At 44.9% G+C, this 24592-nt stretch overlaps 1 protein-coding gene across 1 annotated transcript in view; it reads right to left on the bottom strand.

Annotated features, from left to right (window-relative positions):
- LCMT1 (leucine carboxyl methyltransferase 1) overlaps positions 1-24592 on the bottom strand; it is an 83876-nt gene that overhangs the window by 15678 nt on the left and 43606 nt on the right. Inside the window, exons 6-8 of the mRNA XM_068246732.1 lie at positions 12959-13061; positions 10405-10525; positions 5968-6069 (exon numbers count right to left, since the gene is read on the bottom strand). Coding sequence (XP_068102833.1) covers positions 5968-6069; positions 10405-10525; positions 12959-13061 — 326 coding nt within the window. The remainder of the gene's footprint in view (positions 1-5967; positions 6070-10404; positions 10526-12958; positions 13062-24592) is intronic.

Raw genomic sequence — 24592 nt, forward strand, 5'->3', positions numbered from 1 at the left:
CAGGCATTAAAGGACAACTGTAGTGAGAGGTATATGGAGGCTGTCATATTCATTTCCTTTTAAACAATACCAGTTGCCTGGCTGCCCTGCTGGTCTATTAGGCTGCAATAGTGTCTGAATCAGACCTGAAACAAGCATTCAGCTAACCTTTTCAGATCCGACTAGAATGTCAGAAACACCTGATCTGCTGATGCTTGTTCAGGGTCTATGGCTAAAATATTAGAGGCAGAGGATCAACAGGACATTCAGGCAACTGGTATTGTTTTTAAAAGGAATTAAATATGGCAGCCTCCATATACCTCTCACTACAGTTGTCCATGAATGTTTAATTTTTTTTCTCTATGGTCCCTAATTCTAGAACCTAACCTATTTTATTGCCCACCTGTGAGACCAGTGGGTTGACAACTAGGCCTGATTGATAAATCAGATTTAAACCGAAATTACAATCACCGAGATCACGATTTCGGAATCTACAAAGCGGCAATTTCTGAGATTACGTAATTTCCACAAATCCCGGCGTGTGTGGCCCGCAGCATCAGCAACGTTAGACATACCTTCTGACACGAGTCCAACACTTATTCTGACACGAGTCCAACACTTATGTCCTCTCTCACCGTCTGCTGACTCTTGTGCACGGCATACTTCCTGATTCTTGTATGTCACATGACATACAGGAAGTATGCCGTGCAATAGAGCCTGCAGGAGGGGAAGTGGATGGACAGGAATCACTGGATTCCTGCTGGAAGGTATGTCCAGCACTGCTGCAGCTTGGCGGGCAGAGGGGGCAAATAGAGACACAGAGGGGGCACACAGGAGACACAGAGTGGGCACATAAAGAGACACAGAGAGAGACAGAGCGGGTACAGAGAGAGAGAGAGAGAGAGAGAGAGAGAGAGAGAGAGAGAGAGAGAGAGAGAGAGAGAGAGAGAGAGAGAGAGAGAGAGAGAGAGAGAGAGAGAGAGAGAGAGAGAGAGAGAGAGAGAGAGAGAGAGAGCAGGAACAAAGAGGCACAGAGGAGATACAGAGGGTGCACAAAGAGAGACAGGGGGACAGAGGCACAGAAGGGAAACAAACAGGCACAGAGGTGTAACAAAACTTGATTTGAAGGAAATTGTGAATCTAAATTTCAGATAAAAATCACTTGATTCAATTTCCTAAAATCGGTCAGGCCTATTGACAACCCTTTGCTGCCCATTAACATGATATTGTTGCCAGATATGGCCACAAATGACCAGCTAGGGGAGACCTACCTGGCGGCAGCCATAAGTGGGTAAATTTTTTCCAAAAACTATGATCCTTGATCACATGATGCTAGGCTCTTTTTAGTGTATAGCACAAGTGTCAAACTCCAGGCCTGGAGGGCCAGATCCATGCCAGTGTTGTAGCATGAACTGAGAAAGAGGAATGTGTTCTACCTGATGGACCACACCTTTCCTGATTCAGACCTATCAATTCATTTGAGCGGTGTCAAAAATGTGTGAGGATCTCGGCCCTCGTAGGAGCCATTTGACATCCCTGGTGTATAGTGAGGCGTAAGGCCAAGTTCACACTGACTGTTGCGTTCCTTACAACCCAACAAATCAGGAAACTGGTGCCATATGTTACCGGCACGCTGCATTGCATGCAGTGAAGCATACAGTTCAATGAAAAATATGCTTCACTGTAACCCTTAATGCGCATGTTTTGTGGTGACGTACTGCATCCATGCAGTGTATTACTATGTCTCATCCCGTTATACCTTAACGCTCCCGCTACTCTGCAAACGTTGCATAAGTGGTGCATTGCAGTGTGGCAAGCTGAGTTATGATGCGGCCGCTACACCGCACTGCAACGCACCACTGTGAACATGGCCTTAGGGTTTTTTCACGTTAAATCAGGAGCTTGGAGGGAGAAACTCCGCAAGATACCCCTGCACCATGGAGCCACTAGGTTTAGTATATTGTTTTTCACCCTGGTTTATGTTCTCTAAATCAAGGTGCATCTTATGGCCCCAAAAATACGGTAGTTCTGCTCCCTGCTAACCATAAATGCACAGGTTGTTTATTGGCTTTAAGTCCACTTTAAAGGGAATCTGAGGGAGAATTATACGTAGGCTGACATATTTATTTCCTTTTAGACAATACCAGTTGCCTGGCTGCACCCCTGATCCTGTGTCTCTAATACTTTTAGAAACAGACCTGGAGGCCTTGTTTACATTGCGTTCGGCTGGCGTGTCCATCCGCAGTGGGCTTTTTTTTTTCCCCACGGTTTTTTAAAAGCATTTTCCGGCGATTTTCTGCCCGTTCACTCGTTTTTGTGACGTTTTTGTAAGCGCTTTTGCAGAGTGCTTCCGTCTTTTGATCTGGAATCAAATCCGGACAATACAATGTATTTTTACAAAAAAAAAAAAAAACGTTCACGCAATCGCTTGCCAAACCGATTTTGTGAGCGTTTCACGTTTTTTCTTATACCTTCCATTGAGGCAAATCGACTCAAAAATGGCCGAAGCACCACTTAGAAATCGCATCGGATCGCAAACGAACCGCTCAGACATGAACTCTCATAGAGAATCATTGCACAAGCGGTTTCAGGGCGATTTTGAAAAATCGCCCGTGCTTAAATTTTTACAAAAACGCCTATAATGTGAACAAGGCCTGAACAAGCACGCAGATCACTTGCTCTGACTGAATTAGCCACATGCTTGTTTCAGAGTTGTGACTTGGACACCACCAGTGCAGTTTCTAGGTTAAAATGGCGAGGGTGTAAAAATTGCGCCCCCCCCCCCCGAGCAAGGTATGGGTGCCCGCAGTATAGGTTAGCCAGGTCTAGTTGCACTTAGTATAGGTCCCCCCAGTATAGGTAGCCAGCTATAGGTACCCCAGTATAGGTAGCCAGGCATAGGTGAGCCAGTATAGTTGCCCCCGCTATAGGTTAGCCAGGTAGGTGCCTCCAGTATAGGTAGCCAGTATAGTTGCCCACAGTATAGATTAGATAGGCAGGCGCCCCCGGTATAAGTTAGATAGGTAGGTGCCCCAGTACAGGTTAGCTAGGTGCGTGCCTCTAATATAGGTAGCCAGAATAGTTGCCCCCAGCATAGGTTAGATAGGTAGGTGCCCCCAGTATAGGTTATTTAGGTAGGTGCCTGCAATATAGATAGCCAGTATAGTTGCCACCTGTATAAGCTAGCTAGGTAGGTGCCCCCAATACAGGTTAGATAAGTGCCCCCAGTGTAGGTTAGATAGGTAGCTGCCCCTCAGTGTAGGTTAGTTGGTAGCTGCCCCCCAGTGTAGGTTAGATTAGGTAGGTGCCCCCCAGTGTAGGTTAGATAGGTAGCTGCCCCCCAGCTTAGGTTAGATAGGTAGCTGCCCCCCAGCGTAGGTTGATTAGGTAGCTGCCCCCCAGTGTAGGTTAGATAGGTAGCTGCCCCCCAGTGTAGGTTAGTTGGTAGCTGCCCCCCAGTGTAGGTTAGTTGGTAGCTGCCCCCCAGTGTAGGTTAGTTGGTAGGTGCCCCCCAGTGTAGGTTAGATTAGGTAGGTGCCCCCCAGTGTAGGTTAGATAGGTAGCTGCCCCCCAGCGTAGGTTAGATTAGGTAGCTGCCCCCCAGTATAGGTTAGATAGGTAGCTGCCCCCCAGTGTAGGTTATATTAGGTAGGTGCCCCCCAGTATAGGTTAGATAGGTAGTTGCCCCCCAGCGTAGGTTAGATTAGGTAGCTGCCCCCCAGTGAAGGTTAGACAGGTAGCTGCCCCCCAGTGTAGGTTAGACAGGTAGCTGCCCCCCAGTGTAGGTTAGACAGGTAGCTGCCCCCCAGTGTAGGTTAGATAGGTAGGTGCCCCCCAGTGTAGGTTAGATAGGTAGGTGCCCCCCAGTGTAGGTTAGATAGGTAGGTGCCCCCCAGTGTAGGTTAGATAGGTAGTTGCCCCCCAGTATAGGTTAGATTAGGTAGCTGCCCCCCCAGTATAGGTTAGATAGGCAGCTGCCCCCCAGTGTAGGTTAGATAGGTAGCTGCCCCCCAGTGAAGGTTAGACAGGTAGCTGCCCCCCAGTGTAGGTTAGATAGGTAGGTGCCCCCCAGTGTAGGTTAGATAGGTAGGTGCCCCCCAGTGTAGGTTAGATAGGTAGCTGCCCCCCAGTATAGGTTAGATAGGCAGCTGCCCCCCAGTGTAGGTTAGTTGGTAGCTGCCCCCCAGTGTAGGTTAGATTAGGTAGGTGCCCCCCAGTGTAGGTTAGATTAGGTAGCTGCCCCCCCAGTTTAGGTTAGATAGGCAGCTGCCCCCCAGTGTAGGTTAGATAGGTAGCTGCCCCCCAGTGTAGGTTAGTTGGTAGCTGCCCCCAGTGTAGGTTAGATTAGGTAGGTGCCCCCCAGTGTAGGTTAGATAGGTAGCTGCCCCCCAGCTTAGGTTAGATAGGTAGCTGCCCCCCAGCTTAGGTTAGATAGGTAGCTGCCCCCCCAGCATAGGTTAGATTAGGTAGCTGCCCCCCAGTGTAGGTTAGATAGGTAGCTGCCCCCCAGTGTAGGTTAGTTGGTAGCTGCCCCCCAGTGTAGGTTAGTTGGTAGCTGCCCCCCAGTGTAGGTTAGTTGGTAGCTGCCCCCCAGTGTAGGTTAGTTGGTAGCTGCCCCCCAGTGTAGGTTAGATTAGGTAGGTGCCCCCCAGTGTAGGTTAGATAGGTAGCTGCCCCCCAGCGTAGGTTAGATTAGGTAGCTGCCCCCCAGCGTAGGTTAGATTAGGTAGCTGCCCCCCAGTATAGGTTAGATAGGTAGCTGCCCCCCAGTATAGGTTAGATAGGTAGCTGCCCCCCAGTGTAGGTTATATTAGGTAGGTGTCCCCCAGTATAGGTTAGATAGGTAGTTGCCTCCCAGCGTAGGTTAGATTAGGTAGCTGCCCCCCAGTGAAGGTTAGACAGGTAGCTGCCCCCCAGTGTAGGTTAGACAGGTAGCTGCCCCCCAGTGTAGGTTAGATAGGTAGGTGCCCCCCAGTGTAGGTTAGATAGGTAGGTGCCCCCCAGTGTAGGTTAGATAGGTAGGTGCCCCCCAGTGTAGGTTAGATAGGTAGGTGCCCCCCAGTGTAGGTTAGATAGGCAGCTGCCCCCCAGTGTAGGTTAGATAGGCAGCTGCCCCCCAGTGTAGGTTAGATAGGTAGCTGCCCCCCAGTGTAGGTTAGATAGGTAGCTGCCCCCCAGTGTAGGTTAGAGTAGGTAGCTGCCCCCCAGTGTAGGTTAGATAGGTAGCTGCCCCCCAGTGTAGGTTAGATTAGGTAGGTGCCCCCCAGTGTAGGTAAGATTAGGTAGGTGCCCCTCAGTATAGGTTAGATAGGTAGCTGCCCCCCTATAATGGAGGGGGGAGCCGGAGCCGCGGGGAGGGCAGCCCGACCTCTCCCTCTCGCTCCTCTCCCGGGCCGCCCTCCGTGCTCCCCCCTCCAGACTGCAGAGTAATGCGCAGGGAGCGCTGTATACAACATACCTCCCTGCGTTCCAAGCGCTGCTCTCTCGCTGCCGGTCTCTTCCTCTCTGCCTATACGATGATACACACGCTGCTTCCGACTAACAGAAAGCAGCGTGTGTATCATCGTATAGGCAGAGAGGAAGAGACCGGCGGCGAGAGAGCAGCGCTTGGAACGCAAGGAGGTATGTTGTATACAGCGCTCCCTGCGCATTACTCTGCAGTCTGGAGGGGGGAGCACGGAGGGTGGTCCGGGAGAGGAGAGAGGGAGAGGTCGGGCTGCCCTCCCGCGGCTCCGGCTCCCCCCTCCATTATAGCGTCCCGGGCGGCGGCACGCCCCGCACGGCCCAAGAAACGGGCGTGTACACCACTGATGCCAGATGATCGACAGAATTGCCTGACAACTGGTATTGTGAAAAAGGGAATAAATACGGCAGCCTCCATATTCCTCTAGCCTTAGGTTCACTTTAAAAGGCCAGGTTACCAGTAGGCTACTATGACAGTTTGAACATCCAGTTTTGATGGAATAACCTGTTGGAATGTCTCCTTACCTGTGATTGGAGTGACTGACAGGCCTCTACTCCAGCCAGATTACAGTGCCTTCTCTGCAGGTTCTCCACCATGATCTGCCCAAAGCGGTCAGCCATGTTCACCTGGTAAAAATGAGAGCAGAGGTTGACAGACTGCAGTTATGTGCTCACTTCCTCTTAAAAAATAAATAAAATCTCCATAAAAACACCGTCTGTTCCCAATAAGTTTCTTATGGCTCATAAAGCATCTTCTGTTCCTGCCAGCTGAGTCGTATCCAGCCAGGCTGGCATGTGGACAAAAAGCTGATACATAGGACTTTCATAAGTTTCTCATTATATTAAGTGTAGTTTGCCTTCTTAAAACAGAAGGTATTTGCGATAATTCAGCGTTGGTAATTGAATGACTGAGGCCTCTGTCCTTTTTAGTCCCATATACTTTCCTAGTAGTTTTGGGTCACCCCAAGCTGCTTGGTTACTGTGTTGTACTGGTCCAAGCCCTATCCCATAGAGCCATATTAATCCGTGCCATTCACTGATGAGGTCAAACAGTCCGATACATGCTGTCTGCATGTTGGGTTGATGTGGCTCTGTAAAATGTATAATCAGCAGCCTTTCTCAACCTTTTTAACCTGGAGGAACCCTACAAATATTTTTTAGATCTCAAGGAACCCGTGCATTTATTTTGCAGGAGGCATGGACTTTAAATGTAGGTGTGCCTTTATTTTACTACCCCCTATTACAGCTGCCGCTCATTATACTGTCCTCCTTTTCTAGTGCTTTTTACTGATAAGCTCATTAGTATTTTGACCCCCAATTTAGTGTTTTTTTGTTACAGTATCCCCTATTTTAATGTGCTCTATTATACGTCCCCCACAATGGGGGGAAATGAATAGGAACCCTGGGGTTCCAGGGAGCCCTGGTTGAGAAAGCCTGGTTGAGAAAGCCTGATCTACAGGCTTGCTTTACACCAGCGGTTCTGGATGCAAGCCTGGCTTCAAGGGCATAAAGAGACCATTTGCATATTCAGTAGTGATGCATTGTGGGAGACCCACAGTTGCTCATTCAAAGCTGAATTACCGCAAATACCTTTTGTTTTAAGAAGGCAACCTCCACTCTGTCGCTTTTTAGTAGGAGGGCTTTTCAGTCTCTTAATTCCCTATTTGTAGTTTTGGGTCACCCCAAGCTGCTTGGGTATTCTGTATTCTATTAAAGTCTATGATTACACAAATTGCATTGCTGCAGGATAAGAGACCGCAGTGGGAAACATACTAAAAACTATAGAATGAATCATTTTTAGAAATACATGATGAGAGATGTAAAGTTTACTAGTAGGTGAAAGGGTTTCTTAAGATTATAGCTACAGAGAGCTTTACCTTTATCCCAGTTTACAAGCATATACGTGCACTCAAAAAAAAAAAAATGACAGTGCTTTGAAGCAAGAAATATGCCTAACCCAAGCATATATAATACCTTTTTTCAAAGGCCTGATTTTACTTTATTATAACAGAGTGAAATAACACAAAGCGGACCCAAACTCATGCACAGCACACAATGAAAAGTTTTTATTCCACAGATAGGTTCTGAATAAATTAACTTCTCTGTGTTTGTTACGTCAAAGTTACCAATTAGCTCTCTGCCCCACAGTAAACACTAAGGTTTAATGCTGGGAATACACGATGCGTTTTTGCGTTCGTTTTTGCCGTCGTTTTCGCTTTCGTTCGATTCTACTCTCGATTCACTGCTCGATTCCTTATCTTTTCTTATCAATTACATTCACTTGAATGAGGAGAATCGAAACGAAAGTAGAATCGACCAGATCCAACAGGTTGGAATTTATCTATCGAACCCATCTATCTAAAGTAAAAACTTAACGTGTATTCCCAGCATAACCCTTTCAGTGCTTCCAGCGTAGTGAAAGCAAGTTAAAAAAACTGAAAGCAAACCAAGCTGGTAAAAGATCTTTAACCCCCCCCCCCAATCCAATACTACCTGATCTGGGGGTTACCCGGATCAGAAAAAGACCCTCACTACCGCTCCCCACTGTTCCTGCAGCCTTTTTTCTTTAGGTTTGATTTTAAAATAAAAAATGTCCGCGATTCCAAGGTCATGGGGAGAGGCAGTGAGAAAGGGCGTTTTGCAGAAATGCCTCCCCTTCCCCTGCCAACAAGCTGACATCGATAGATTGGGGGGCAGCAAAAAGCGGTGCCGAGAGCACACAGAGGCATGTCGTAAAGAAGGAAACACGCCTCTGTGTCCCATTTTGAAATCCAAATCTGCCTTGGGTATGCGTTAGGGTTTCTCTTCTTAGGATTTCCATAAAACTGTTATAAAGATTTTTTTTCCTAAAGGTCATCATGCTGTGGCTAATCTTTTACAGCAGAGAGGAAGTTATGTATTTAGTTCTGCTTCAAAAACCACTAACCATGCGATCTGATCTACTGCCTAATGACCTTGTCTATTCAATACACTGTATCTGCAGTGCAGCGGCAGATGGAGCAGTCGCAAAGCTGACAGCAGCCCTCAAAGGGCTTGTTCATCAGCACTGAGGTCAAGCAGGAGATAAGACAACCACTGTGAAAAAGCTAGATGATTTGGTAGCAAGAGTGATATGGAGGCTGCTAGATTTATTTCCTCTTAAACAAAGACAATTTCCCAGTTAGGCTGGGAACACCCTAGGCATTGCATGAAAAGGTACGTTTTGCTGCATATGCGTTTGTGCGTTTGATGTGCATTTTTCTTGTGCTTTGCTTGCATTTTAATGCATTTGCGTTTGGCACATAGAAATTGCAAGTGCGTTTTGTATGTGTTTTATGCAGATCACTAAGAAACCAACAGGAAGCGGAAATACATCATCCAACTTGTTTTAAGGAAATAACGCATGAAAAAACCCACTATATCTCTGTGTCACCAATGACCTACATTATGTGCGTCTTAGATGCGTTTTGGAAAAATATGCAGCAAGTTCAGCATAAAACGCACATTGCAGAATGCGAACATATGCGTTTTTTCTTGTGTTCCATTGACTTGCATTGTGTGCGTGTGAACGCTAGCGTTTCTGCCTGGTGTGTTCCTATCCTTACAGGTTTGTGCTGCTGACCTTTTGACTCCAGTGGTGCCCCACCCCCGACACCAGCCTGTGGACAGTGTGGTCAGAATTAAGTCAGAGCACCAGATCTTGTTCTGGACCATAACATCAAGAATTAGGGCCTGTTTCCATTAGTGCAGGATATGCATATCCCTGCATCCGCTTCGGATGGAGAAACGCCTTATTTCCCCTCAATAGGTTTGGCGTCTGAATCGCATACCCGTGCGATTTGGACGCCATTCTGCAGTTTACCTCAGCATGCATCTGAATCCCTACAATCGTGCCAGGCGATTCGGCTGTGGCTTCGCAGCAGCACAGATGCCAAATCAGAAATGGATATGGCACCTGAGTGGAAATAGGCCGTTAGGGATACAGGATCAGCAGGACAGCAAGTCAAATGGCATTGATTTACAGATAATAATATGGAAGCCTCCACATGCCTTTCAATGTAGGGTAACATTAAAATTGACTTGATTCAAACTTGACAGTGTACAACTAGATTAATGAAGCCTTACTACCCTTTCTGCAGTACATTGAAAAAAAACTGTTAGAAGTATCAACAGGATTATTACCTAAACTGCAGTATAACAAAACAATGACAAGATGTCACGGTCTGAAAAATTTGATGAGGATCTCTATGGTGTTATTTCCTGTATTTCTCTGTTCCAAATAAGCTGCATTATCTGATGGTTGTGTAGGATTGCATCTCTGCAAGTTTTCTTCAGTAAAGAGTTCTACCTTGTTATACTGGGTGCCCATCTGCATGTACAGAACGCTCTGCTCCATCAAAAACAATATGCAGAAAGCCATCATAGTCCTTCATGCGGTCTGCTACCTAGTATAGGAAGTACAATTGTATTTGCAAGCCTAGCCATGCCCAATGCCTACCCAGCAGACCTTACATCAGCCACTGTACTGGAGCAGAGGCTTACATATAGGCAGGTTGGGTAGGTAAGACCATAACCTAAAAAAAACATCTTCTCCAATGCACATATATGGTAAGATGGGCAGGCATGGAGGGCGTGGCTATAAGTGGCCGGTGGTTGACAAAGGTTCTGCCTCCTGTGAGGGAGTGCCTGCCATTGTTGCCGATAGTAAGCCTTTTGGCTCCACAGATTGAATAACTGGCAGTTGTTGTGAAGAGATGCAGTGTAGCACAAGCAATTTGCCTCATCATATCTTTACAAATATGATGCTGGAAATTGATTAGAAATGGCAATTCACCATTTTAAATACTACTTCATAAAGAAGCCTCTTAGCACTTACACAAGTCATTCCATAGCAGGCAGCCTTTTCTGTGTTGGTGAGATAAGTAGACAATTACTGTATTCTCATCTATTAGCAAATGACTACAGCTGGTCACAGTTCCTTACCTGTTCATAGTTTATAAACATGGCTGTGGAGAAGGTGTTGGCTGCCCACCTCAGCAGGTTGGCGGACTGATCGGGATTCATGTAAACTAACACGCATTCTGCCACCAGGAGGGTTGGTAACCTGGGAACAAAGCAGAAAGCACTGTGTGAGTTCGCACAAGGACGATACAAACAGAATGTAAACAGCAACAGGCATGCCTCGGAGCCATCACTATACCAACAATAGGAGGAACCTAGAACACTGTACAAAAATGTAGGCACTTGTTAAGAAATACTGTCAAGTGTAGATTGTTTTAAGGTTCAAATAAATCACATAACATGAGGGACAAATACAACATCAAATCAATATTTAGCCTGGCTACTCTTTGCCTTTAAAGGAATATTTAAGTCAGAAAAACTGTAGTCGTCCTGTGCCCACTACGTCCATCCTGATTGCACCTTAGGACCGGGATCTCCCAGCTGCGTAAACACATTCAAGGTGCGCGCGGGCTCGGGGACGAGCATGCGCAGTGGCCAGAGAGACGAGCCAGCTTTACGGGGGTCACCGCTGTTGGTTGGAGGGAATCAGGAGGACGTTGTGGGCACAGGACGATTCCAGGGTACTACAAGCAAGCAGCCCTAGGCAAGTTAAAATATTTTTTTTTCTGACTTACTTATTCCTTTAAAGGGATACTGTAGGGGGTCGGAGGAAAATCAGTTGAACTTACCTGAGGCTTCTAATGGTCCCCCGCAGACATCCTGTGCCCGTGCAGTCACTCACCGATGCTCCGGCCCCGCCTCCGGTTCACTTCTGGAATTTCATACTTTAAAGTCTGAAAACCACTGCGCCTGCATTGCTGTGTCCTCGCTTCCCCTGATGTCACCAGGATTCTATAGCACAAGCCCAGTATGGTCTGTGCCTGCGCAGTACGCTCCTGGTGACATCAGTGGGAGCGAGGACACGACAACGCAGGCGCAGTGATTTTCAGACTTTTCAGACTTTAAAGTCTGAAATTCCGGAAGTGACCCGGAGGCGGGGCCGGAGCATCGCTGAGTGCCTGCATGGGCACAGGATGTCTGCGGGGGACCATTAGAAGCCCCGGGTAAGTTCAACTCATTTTCCCCCAACCCCCCTACAGTATCCCTTTAAAGCATTAATGTACTTATACTTAAGTGTGCTTACAATATTTAAAATTAGGCTTTTACTAATAAAGTGCTTTATTTGATTAGCAATTTGATTATTATTGTAAATACAGGCTTAATTCTTTAAATTATAATTTATTCAAATGAGCCTGAAACAGCCTCCTACACCCATACTCCACAATGTTATTAGCATTTCCATGGAGATAGGCCAATGAGTTTAGAGAGTCAACTTAACCCTGTTGAAGCAGTCGGGAAAACTGAAAAGCACACTATTTAAGAAGACATCAGCAGCTTGGTTAGTGTAAGTACTGTGTAACAACTTATACTGGGGGGTCATAGCCCTGTATTTTAAAAATGGTATAAAATAGGTAATGGAAGTACACTGTATTAGTCAAGGTGTCCCTTTTATGTAATTTTAAACTCAAAGTGACCTTGTTAAGGATTACTGTTTCCCCATCTGGCATAAGAGTTGTATAGCGTATACAGTAACCCTACCTAAGCAGCATCAACTGGGTTCTACGCAGCCCAAGCAAGACCTCATAGTACTGTACTAGTAATCTGACAACTAACTCTCCCATCCACAGATCATTCCCTGCCATCAGTACTGGTGGGGTGGTCATGTGATGAGGTCACCAATGTAAGGCAGCACGGGACTCCACCTCCAAGGCGCTTAATGCTACCCAGCTAACTGGCACTTGTGTTGGCCTGAGGAAGCGGGCTCTGACCCATGAAACGTGTTGCCTGTGATACATAAACCTTGTTTTTTTAATGTGACTTATCATTGAGATACCTCACCCTTTACGTTTTTATTGGTTTTAACCTAGTTTTATCTAAACCTGGGTGCCTCTTTGACTCTATTGTGTATATTTATCCCTCACCCCTTAGAGATTTGGGGGGGGGGGCTTCTGGTTTCACTTGGTGGACACCAGTCATTTTTTCCAAGGACAGCAACCGGTTCCAGTCTGTTGTGGACACCCCGAGTAGAGTCAGGTTTATTGTCTCCACCTGCTTCAATTGATTGGTTGCTCCTGCCAAAATCCACCTTTGTGAGTAGCCCTTTTTTATGATTACTGCCAACCTCCATCCTTATACTAACATACTATGCTATCTGGACTTCTGTTTTGTGTTTTTTCTTTAGGGTGCCAAGACACCCCATCCTTCCAGGTTATGGAAAAGGCTGTCTGTCTACATTTGTGCTCTTTCAGCCACTACAATGCAACATGAAGAAGCCTCACTGCCCTCTGCTGCATTAATGGTAATGGTAAAAAGATGGGAGAAAATGCTAAGAGGACAGAGATCTCTGCTAAAGTCCAAGTAAAACAAGAGTAACCAATGATGGCTTCTCTCCAGCACATCTCACATATAACACTTGGACCGCAAATGCTTACTGAACACAATATTTTTAGATGCACCACTTAAATAGACACCTTACTGTGGGTCCATGCCAAATTTCTTCAGCTTCTCCTCCATATCTTTTAGCTGTCTCAGATCTGCACCAATGATGGAGTACCGCAAGGAGTCCAGACTGTGAGCATCTAAGAGAAAGTCAAAGAGTGGCCTTGTTACAAGTGAAATTAGAGAGAGTGAGAAACTTGTATAAGGCACAAATTAAGATATTCCAAAACAAATCCTACAAAACATCCCTCTAAATAAAACAAAAGAAATCCTGAACTGAAAATTAAAGTGGATCCGAGATAAACCTCTACTCATTGCATAATTGTGCCCCTTTACATATAGTTTATTTTTTTGTTTTGTTTGGTTTTAATACCCTAATTCCCTATGAACTTAACAAGCCTCGCCCACAGCTCCTCCAGCGCCCAGGCATTCTGAGTCCTATGTAGCAAGTGCTCATGGGAGCTCAGTCTGAGGAGGAGGAGGCATTACCAGACAGAGATTTCAGAGGCAAGGGGGGAGGAGAGGGAAGGAAAGAGGATTGGAGTTTTCATAGGCTGAGGGGAGGAGATGCAAAGCAGCTTGCCTGTGTGATGACAAGAGAATATGGCTGCTCTCATTGTATCACAATCACAAGAAATAATCATACACTGTTGAAGCTGTTTGCAGCTAGATTTGCTGTGTAAATTATCTAAAACTTTACATAAGATATATAGACAAGTTACTTGTTGTAGTTAGTTTTTCATCTAGGATCCGCTTTAAAAAAAAAAGTCAAAATAAACATACACACATCATACTTACCTCCCGTGTAGTCTACACCTCAATCTTTTCCTCCTCTCCCATGTCCACTGTGATCAATGGAAACCTCCGTCCTCTATTTTAACATGGCCATTACCTCATAACCGCTTCTGGGTCAGCACGCTGTTACACTGTAATATCACCCACTTGAGCCATAGAGAAACAAGTACATAACCTTGCCCATGATAGCAACTGATATATAACTGACAGCATCTGATAGATTTCAGTTCTGACAAAATCTTGTCAGAACCGGAAGGCATCGTTGCTAGAAGAAAATGGTGAGCTTCTGAGAGGAACTGACAGAAAGGTAAGTATGTAATATTCATTTGCAGGTACATCGTGTTTATTTTAAATAATTTTACTCAGTTCAGGTTCCCTTTAAGACTCCCGTCCTTCCAGGATAAAATGATGAAAGCGTTGTCACTTTAAAAAAGGAAAATAAAATATGCTATGGCCATAACATAGGTGCGCCTCCATGGCACAGCTTTTATACACTGGGTGAATAAGCACCTAAAAATGTGCACCACACACATAATTGTCAATAGTTCACTCATCAAGTTATAAAACGCATATAAGCATAAGATGTAATGCTGTAGGACGCCGTTTGAATGACTTATGAACGGTTGTTTTTTTCCATATTTCTGTACAGCACATGGAAGTCCACATAATTGTATTGTCTTAGTGAGATGAACATTACTCCTCCAACTGGGCACCTGGCCAGCGGGCAGAGGTACAGGTGCAGAGCGGTTCAGTTGCTTGCAGCTTCACCACCATGGCACCAGGTAATGATTACTGGCTACTCAATGTGCATAACCACATCCTGGTCACCTGCTTAGATAGCAATGATGACTTCAAAACCTTAGGACTGGGTGTACATTTAAAGAAAAAAAAAAAAAAGGTTGTGAGTTAAAACAGGCGCTGATTTTGCAGTTAGTAAAATATTGGTAAATTTACCGCTATTCTACTACCAACTTTTACCACTCGTCGAACATAAATAAAAATGGACCGATATTCTACTACCTATTTTTACCATAAGTAGAATATCGGTACACCTACCGATTCAACTATGACTTAACCCTAACCCAACTGTCACATGAGCAATCCCCTATGTACGCTTTACCCACCCCACCTCATCAGCTTTGCCCTCCCTACCTACGCCAAGCCCTCCTACCTATGCCTATCCCTAACCTCCCTAGATATACCTTACCCTAACCCCCTTTACCTATACCTAAACTTAGCCGACCCACACCTAACCCTATCCCATGCCCAAACCCACTAAATTTAAAAGTTAGAGTTACGGTATAGTACAGCAGATCTCCGGCGCCTGCAATAACCGTTAATTATCAAACGCCCATATTACCGCCATAGCCGTAATTTATACAGCAGCCGATGGTGGCACTGAAATTATTAAGAGTGATCCGCCCAAGTGAATGCGACCGCAGACTTAGTACTTGCAGGCAGATGCGCAGGCCAATTGAATACTACCTTTGTGGGGTACAATGGGTCCACTTTCAAGCTACAAAAATTTGCACACAAAATTGGCATAATCCAGCATCAACTCTGAATTATCGGCATCTCCCCGTCACCTTGTTGGCAGCAAATTCCACTTCCGATTTATGATAAAAAACAAAACAAAACAAACAAAAAAACAAAACAAAATCAGTGATAGGAAGTGAATACTGGTCAATGTGCACTAGTCCTGAGTACCATGAGAAAGTTTCACGGTACCTGGCATGTAGCAAGAGGACACACCCACCGATAAAGGGATGTCCAACCAGTCCTCAAGAACCATAGCCATGCCAGTGTTTAGGATGGACTGAGAAATGTATTCTTCTCGATGAACCACACCTTATCTGATTCAGTCCATCAATAAATTTGAGCTGTGACAAAAATGTGTGAGGACCTCGACCTTTGAGGATTGAAGTGGCCTATAGGTTTCATCTATACTTTCAATATAGTTCTCAGTCTTCAAAATCTCTCTGAGAAATCCTCATTTTTGACTCACGAGCCCATCATCTGTTATGTGACCAAGATTTCCCACATTCACTTATTTTTATTGCTCACATAGTATCTTTACAAGTGTCTGAGGAAAGAGCACAGACTGGCATTACTCAGTGACCTGGCAGAGGTGAGATCTTTAAACCGCAAAGTATTTTACAGCGTCTGACAACAGGCTTTAATACATGCCAGCCAAGGGCAACTCAGTAACCTAAATGCCAAACAGAGGAAAATCACAACTTTCTCACGTTTGGTGGTCAAAAGAATGTGGTAACGGTTTGTCCATATTGATAGATTAGAACAAGTACTAAAATACTGGATCAATAGCAAAATATTAATGGGGTTTCTGCCCTACAAGACAGAACATGGAATTATTCAGAGATGGTGAGCGCACTCGCTACTGTTGAATGCCTATCATTTTTTTTTGTTTCTTAGCATTAGAGAAAAATATAACGTTTTGGCACCATGGAGAAGATGCATCTCTTAGAGAAGCGGGCCATGGACAGTCCTGAATTATTAGATATTTCTAGGACACTAAAAGCAACTGAAATATGCTAGCCACCTTTGAGCTTCTCTACTAGACTGGGTGGCCTTATTTGTGTCCATACATTTCATTTCCTAATATCCAGGGACAGACAACAGGGCTAGGTTGTTGTCTTCTCCTTTGTACGGCTAATCAAGCAGTGGGTGTTATCAAGCATATCAGGCAATGGAAATGACTGGCTACAGTGATGATGCAAGCGGAGCAATGCAGTGTTGGTGTGGGGGTAATGGAAGGCAGTTATGGTGCCAGACTGCAATTTACTACGCCACCGCACACAGCTGAGGGGGCTAGAGCTGCTCATTGCAAGATCCAGGTAGAGTGAGTAAAGGCTGCTGGCAATACAGTGGACACCTGGCTATACTGGGGACATAATGGTTAGCTATCTGTACTGGGGGTCCGGCTGCCTGACCCCCCCAAACGAGACACCCCTCCCCGCTGCAGGTAAAATGCTGTGGTTCTTAAGGGGGGTTAGGCAGCCAGTCCCCAGAAGGTTAAAATACAGAGTGTTAGTAATTTCAAATATGACAGAATGTTTTTTTTCCTGTTTTTTTTTGTTTTTTGAAACCTATGTAACTAAAAATAAAAATATGAGACTTCTCTGCTACTAATGTTCTATTAATTATCTGTTCCACACATACAAAATTTATCACACTTTTTTTTTCGCTTCAGTGTCACTTTAAACATAGAATTCTGGCCAAGTAGAGGTTCTCAGAAATGCATTTTTCGGAACTGGACTTTCACTTTAATGCCACATAAACTTCCAGAGCTCTCCCAATAGCTTTGTTGTATAATAGATTTTACTGTTATGTTTTCCTTCTTCACCACCTAGTTTATCCACCATCCATAAACATGTCACATGTGTTATTGCACTACATATACCAATACTGGAGCAATAAACTGAGAGAACAAGGAAAGGTCCATTTGCGCAGCACGTATAGGTAACATAAACACGAGGCTTGATGCAGAGCACAAACTACAACGCAGCCTCTAGAACGTGCCATACAAGGGTGGAAATCGGAAGGGGGGGGGGGGGGTTGTTAGTTAGAAGTTCAAGCAAAGGGCACCTCTCTGAAGCAATTTGCACCTTTTGCCTTGATAAGAACACTTTACGATATGTCTATTTAGGAAGATAAAGAAGTGGTGAAGCCTGCGGTTTACAAGCAGTAATAATCTCGCTAGTTAGAGAATAGTGCTGTGCTGGGTTAACCATGGATGGAAGCAAAGTTTGAAGTTAAAGTGAAAATGTTATGGTTTCTTATCAAATATATTTTACATTTTTACACAGTTTACAAGAACATGAGCTAATTAATTATATTATCTTTTAACACTGTGCAAAAAAGAAACATCTAGAAGGCAGTCATGATACTTCATTTGAAAAGTATACGCTACATGCAGTGTTCTACGCAGAATTTTTTTTCCAGCCGGTGGCATGAAAAAGTAGCCAAGTGGGGTGTTAGAGGGAAATGCAAGACAGACACAACTCTGCTTACAGCATAGGAGAAGGAGGAGGAGGAGGAGAGCAGTTGACACCCGGGTGCTTACCAAAATTAGCCGGGTGGAGAACCCGGCTAAAAGAGTCTGGGGAGAACACTGGCTACATGTATAAAAAAGAAAAAAAAAATGAACAAGAACAGAGAAAACACATTAGCAGCATTACATATCTAAGGATAAAAGTGATATTTTAAATCACAATGTAATACCTGGGCAGAAGCAGCTTGTAGAGGTCAAAGCCAAACTAACCTCAAAATTGTGGCTCAAAAGTGATCAAACAACACGGTTTACAAAACATGGGGCAAAAAGGGGGAAGAGCGAGGCAGTTACCAACCATCTGGCAGCTAGAGAGCTGGTGGTTCGAGACACAGTCAAATCCAATGAGTATGGTAGCCACACCGGTGCCAGGTCTCTAGGGCCCTCACCGGAATCAGGATATCTCCTGGGCAAAGGAGATTTTCTGGGGCCCACCTTAGTCCTGTGTCGCACCGAGGAAGGAGACGGTGCTGTGATGGGGACGAAGATGCAGTAAAGCCCACCGCTTCTTCAAGGGTGTCTCGTATCATATGCGGGCAGTAGGCAATAAGCTGCCACCCAACATACATTATAACAAGTTTAATGGGGAAGCCCCACTGATACTTGATTTCATTCCGGACGAGGAGCACAGTGAGGGTTTCATCTCTCTCCACCTCCGTTGCATGATTGGAGATTCAGGAAAAGCATGAGGCTAGCGTCACCGAAGGAGAGGTCAGAGATTCCTAACAGCTGTGAGATTAGCCTCTTTCCTTGCCCCTACCTCCTCAGGAGAGCTCGCTACTTGCACCCTGAGCCGCAGCAGACATCCAGGATAGGTCCTAAGCGAGCGGTGATGGAGGTCGACCCAGGGATACTGGAGCTTTTCGCCCACAAATCCAAGGCAACTGGGAGCCAAGATGGTGACCAGGCCTCCGAGGATGGCTCAGAGACACCAAGCAAAGCTTCTGAAGTCAAAGACACGGCAACTAACGGAACGCAAACTGCTTTTTCAAAACATCAAGAAGCTGGTGAAAACTACCATTACAGCGGCAGTGAAAGAGATCGGGTCAGAGATATCGGCATTGGGGGAGCTCATCCATGGCTCTAAGGAGGGGTTGGATGAGGTAAAGGCCTTCTGCACACAGAACAGGACTTTGCTGACATCAGAACTGACATATACAGTAGGCTCTCAAAGACCCACAGGAAGACCAGGAAAACAGACAGATGGAGCAACCTAAAGGAGTGAGGTCTCTCCCCTGCTTTTCACGATTTACATGTTACCGCTGGGAAAACTAATCCAAAAACATGGCCTGTCATACCACTGCTATGCAGACGACACCCAACTATATCTTTCCTTCAAGCCTGGCGTGACAGACCCAACTCTAACTATAAACGCCTGCTTACGTGAACTACAGAAATGGATGAATGACAACTGGCTGAAACTAAATGCAGACAAAACTGAAGTCCTTCTGATTGGAGGGCAGAGCATGATAACAAAACAACTTAACTTGCAGTCTTCACCACTGGGAATAGGAGGCACGGATCTACGCAGCTCTGATCATGTGCGTAGCCTGGGAGTTCTCATTGATTGGGATTTAAACTTCAGAACTCAAATCTCTGCTGTGGGGAAATCATCCTATTTTCACCTGAAGAACATTGCAAAAATCAAGCACCTCATCCCCCCAGAAGATCTGCCAACCTTAGTCCACGCCTTCATCACATCCCGACTGGACTACTGCAATGCTCTCTACACTGGTCTTCCAAAAAAGGCCTTGTACCGTCTACAGCTGATACAGAATACTGCTGCCAGACTGCTAACCAACCAACCCCGTCACTGCCACATAACGCCAGTCCTGCACTCCCTTCACTGGCTACCTATAGAATGGAGGGTCCTATTCAAGATCGGCCTACTGACATTTAAATCCCTGAATAATCTAGGCCCTGGATACATGAAAGATATGTTGCAGCTACGTAGCAATCCCCGCATTCTCAGATCAACAGGTTCTAATAATCTAGTCATACCCAGAGTCCACTTGGAAACATTTGGTCCCAGAGCCTTCTGTCATGCTGCCCCTACGTTTTGGAACTCCTTACCTCAACAGATCAGGACAGCTCCATCCCTGGACGTGTTTAAATCCAGACTGAAAACCCACCTGTTCAGTTTGGCATTTGCAGAAATATAACTTTTGTTGTGTGAATACTTCATCCTACTAATTACTGAATCTGAGAGAGCCTAAGCGCTTTGAGTCCTATGGGAGAAAAGCGCTATAGAAATGTTATTGTATTGTATTGTATCCCTGAATCAGTTATTGATCTTGTCCCCTACCTAGAGTCCCTATTCTTTGCAACCTGAACCGAAGATGGAGAACTGCCACAAGATGTGGTCATGTGACTACACTACTACAGCACGAAAGGGTGCTTTATAGGCCCTCGAAGCTGAAATACTCCTCCATGTGTAAGTACAGCAGCGCATCGAGACTCCGCCACCCCGGTAATTTTTTAAATGACTCCATCTCTAGGTACTCAAAAATTGCTCCAAATCTGCAGCCCTGGTATCCAGAACCTTCGCTCTACTGAGGCATGTATCAAACCTGAAGAGCGTTTCCTCGCTAACTAAACATGACAGACAGGACAGAGATGCTCTACCTGGTTCATGACCTGATTTTGCACCCTCCAAAAATCGTTTTCCTGAAGAAGCAGGACTGTTACCCGTGAAACGCGTTGCACTTTTGGAGTTACTAATAAATGTTACTTTAGACTGTAAGTAACCTGTACATTGTCCGGCCTTTTTTTCAGAAGGGAGGCGAGTCCACCCACTTCCCCCTTTTTAACAATACACTAATTTTATTCTGCTTGGTGCCTCTGTTATCATATTTCAATAGTATCTAGTCCACCCTTGGTGGAGGGGTGTATCCCCATTTTCTCCTATCTACAGAGAGCGACTTTTTAACCCTGAGCGGGGTCAGGTTACAATTCTCCTCGCCTGCCTTTGTGGCGACCCACCTTTGTGAGTATAATTATCTCATTTATTCACAACAGATCTCTCCATATTAACATACTGCACCATATTGGGCTCTCAGTTTCTCCTCCATTTTTCAAGCTGGTAGGATCAAAAGAAAGTGGAAATGAGGAATTGTAAGGCCATAATGGTCCTATGTCGGGATCGCCGAGTTTAAAAGAAATCAATTCCAATGGTAATATTTATAATTTACACTAATTTGCTTTCAAAATTTGAGTAATTCAATTCTGAGATTAAGTTGCCAAGACAAATTCCTTCTAAGTGCAAACTTAAAAAGATTCTGATATGGGTTCTTCTAATACCCCAAAAAGGTGTGAAAAAAAGGTTTTAAAAAGTTAATTGAAACTAAAAGTTTTCAGTAGCAGAATCCAAGCTGCAGGTAGGATTGACCAATGAGATGCAATTTTTAAATGCAGTTTTATACAGCTTGAAAACTGACCAATCACATAAAGCTGAGGTGTGGTTTAACTGGTCTGTTTTGGTGCTGCATAAACATACATAATTCTGCATTAATTACTTGCATCTTGTTGAACATCAAAGTTTCAATAACATTTCAGAAACAAAATTACAAGCGAGGGGGGGGGGGGGGGGGGGAATGTATTTACAGATAAGTTACAATGACTGATGTAACAAATGTGGGGAATTTTTGTTTAGCACATGCAGTTCTCTCACAAAGCTAAGAGGAACTGTAACGTCAAAACGTCCCCTGGGGGGTACTCACCTCGGGTGGGGGAAGCCTCCGGATCCTAATGAGGCTTCCCACGCCGTCCTCCGTCCCTCAGGGGTCTCGCTGCAGCGCTCCGTGCAGCGGTGACGTCACTATTTACCTTCCCGGCTCTTGCGCAGGCGCTCTGACGGCTGTCGGCTCCGAAGTAGGTGGAAATACCCGATCGCCGGCGGGTCTGCTCTACTGCGCAGGTGCAAGTTTCCGGCGCCTGCGCAGTAGAGCGGACCCGACGGAGATCGGGTATTTCTGTCTATTTCCGAGCAGAAAGCAGCCACAGCGCCCCCGCTGGAGCCAGCAAAGGTAAATATTGAATCTACAGTCGGGTCTGTCGCCGGCTGTTCGGAGGGCTGCAGCAAGACCCTCGTGGGACAGAGGACGGCGTGGGAAGCCTCATTAGGATGCGGAGGCTTCCCCCACCCGAGGTGAGTACCCCCCAGGGGAGGTTTTTGATGTTACAGAGTCTCTTTAAGGTGGCCACACACCATACAATTTTTTAAATATCTGTTCAATTCAAGTATTGCAATCAATTTTTCTGACTGATTGTCACATTTCAAAAATCGGACCAATGTACCACACACATATGATCAATTTTCCCCCAATTATGATAAAAATGATTGGAAACTGAGAAAATTGCTAGGGTTTGTATATTCATAATCCATACAATCTTTAGAAAAATCGAAGAAAAATTTCCAGCATTCCGGATCGATAATCGAAAAAAAAAAAAACAGGAAATCCGATTGGATTTTCCAGTCGAAAGAAGAAAAAAAAAAAAAGAGCTTTCGATTTTTTTCGGGAGATCTGATCTTTTTTATCAAATTTATCAAATCAGATCATTTTATTGCATCGTGTGTGGCCACCTTTATAGAGAGATTATGGAAACTGCCACTGTAGACCTCATTCATTTCATTAAAAAGACAAAATCCTTCTCGCCTGGCTGGGATGATCTGTTATGATGAAGGGTTTCTATAACTGTACTTACACACAAATTTAACGTTCTGGTCCCATAAAGAACATCAAAGAACTAAATTGGACCAACTACTTAAAGTATTTTCAAGGTGACAAAATAAATGTAGGTTTGCTAACCTGGGGCATCTCCCAGCTTCTAGAAATCATTTGTGTCCCCCGCCAGAGCTCCGGTTATCTCCTGGGTCCCGTGGGCAGTATGAAAGGATCGCTGACACACTACAGGTTGGTGTCTTCTGTGCATGCGCCCGCGTCACCAGGAGCAAACTGTGCCTGCGAGTGCACTCCCAATGACATGGGCGCATACACACAGGAATCCTCCGACTTAGGGCTGGTTTTTTTGGCGTTTTTACAGCCGCTTGCGGCCGCGGATACGCTTGGTTAATGTGTCTCAATGGGGTGGGTCACACCAGAGCGGGGGGCGTTTTGCTGAAACGCATACTCCCGGGGTGAGGCATTTTTTGGATTGTGGATGCGTTTCTGCCTCAATGTTAAGTATAGGAAAAATGCAAACCGCTCTGAAAAACGGCAGTTCAGAGCGGTTTTGCAGGCGTTTGTTACAGAAGCTGTTCAGTAACAGCTTTACTGTAACAATATATGAAATCTACTACACCAAAAACGCTTCCCAAAACCGCAAAATGCTAGCTGAAACGCTAGAGAAAAACAACAAAAAGCGTTTCAAAATCTGCTAGCATTTTTGCGGATCTGCTAGCGGGTTTTGGTGTGCACCAGGCCATACAATCCAAGAAACATTCTTTTATTCAGATCGAAACAATCGAAAAGAGTGATGGTACCTGATCTGATCAATCTTATGGGTGATCGTTAAGGAGATTTTACCATTAATGGGCCTACAAAATCGTCACATCCAGATGTGCTAGAACCAATTTAGTTTTTTAAAGCACTTTGGTGGGCAGACAAGTCCTGTTTATTGCATTGTTCTCTCTGACTATGGTTTATAAAATTGCTGCATAAAGGAGGAACTTTAACCCAGGATTGACCTTCATTCCAATCAGTAACTGATATACCCTTTGCCACAAGAAATCTTTACCTTTTCTCAAATAGATCATGGAAATGTCTGTATGGCTGATATTGTGGTGGAACTCCTCCCACTGTGTGATGCTGTGACCATGGCCCTGACAGTTTGCTGTCTGTGAACCTCATTGCATTGTGGGAAATACCGTCTCATTCCAGCTGCCGAGCAAGCAATATCTCACTCTGTGCATAGAACTATCAGTAACGAACATTCTGTACAGATCACCGGGCAGAACAAAAAGATGTCACCACCAGTGATACATTTCAGAATGTGAATCATGGAGAGGAAAGATTTTACAAGGGGCAAACACTGACTAAATAATAAAATATTGTAAAATGCTGTAATAGCTAATTTTATTCATTAATAAGCAATTTTATTCATTGTTATTTTCACTACAGTTTCTCTTTAAAGAGGAACTGTAAGCAAGGATTGTAGCCGATACCCCTTTTCCCATGAGGAATCTTTTCCTTTTCTCAAACGGATCATCAGGGGGCTCTGTATGGCACCAGGGTGCTGACATCACACTGTGGGAGCCTTGTTGTATTGTGGGAATTAACAGCCGTTTCCAACTGCCCAAAAAAAAAAAAAAAAAAAAAAAAAAAAAAAAGCAGCATCTCCTTCCACAGGCATCACCTGCCAGCAGTAAACATGTCACCATGTGATAAAATGTCAGAATGTAAATCAGGGAGAGGAAAGATTTTACAATGGGCAAACACTGCCTAATTTATCATTTATAAATAATTATTGTAAAATTTAGCACTTTATTTCATTACGCTATTTAACTGCAGTTCCTCTTTAACAATGACTTAAAATCACTTGTAGCCTGCTGGAATATGCTAACAAGTCAGAGCAGCAATGCGGTCTATGGAAGGAAGCAACATGCTGACATTTACAGAAGTCAGTTAAGTGTTCCAATTAATCATCTAAGTGGCAAACGGCTGCTTGGTCTATGGAGAATACAGGTTAGGGAGAGCTGCCCTCCGGTGGCTGTTGGATGTAATGCGGCTGTGTATTTAAAGAGAACCAGAGACGAAGCACCCTCATGTATTTTATTACATTTATCAGTGGGAACATGACACTAAACCC

Source organism: Hyperolius riggenbachi, chromosome 7 (assembly GCF_040937935.1).
Source record: "Hyperolius riggenbachi isolate aHypRig1 chromosome 7, aHypRig1.pri, whole genome shotgun sequence".
Classification (NCBI taxonomy): Eukaryota; Metazoa; Chordata; class Amphibia; order Anura; family Hyperoliidae; genus Hyperolius; species Hyperolius riggenbachi.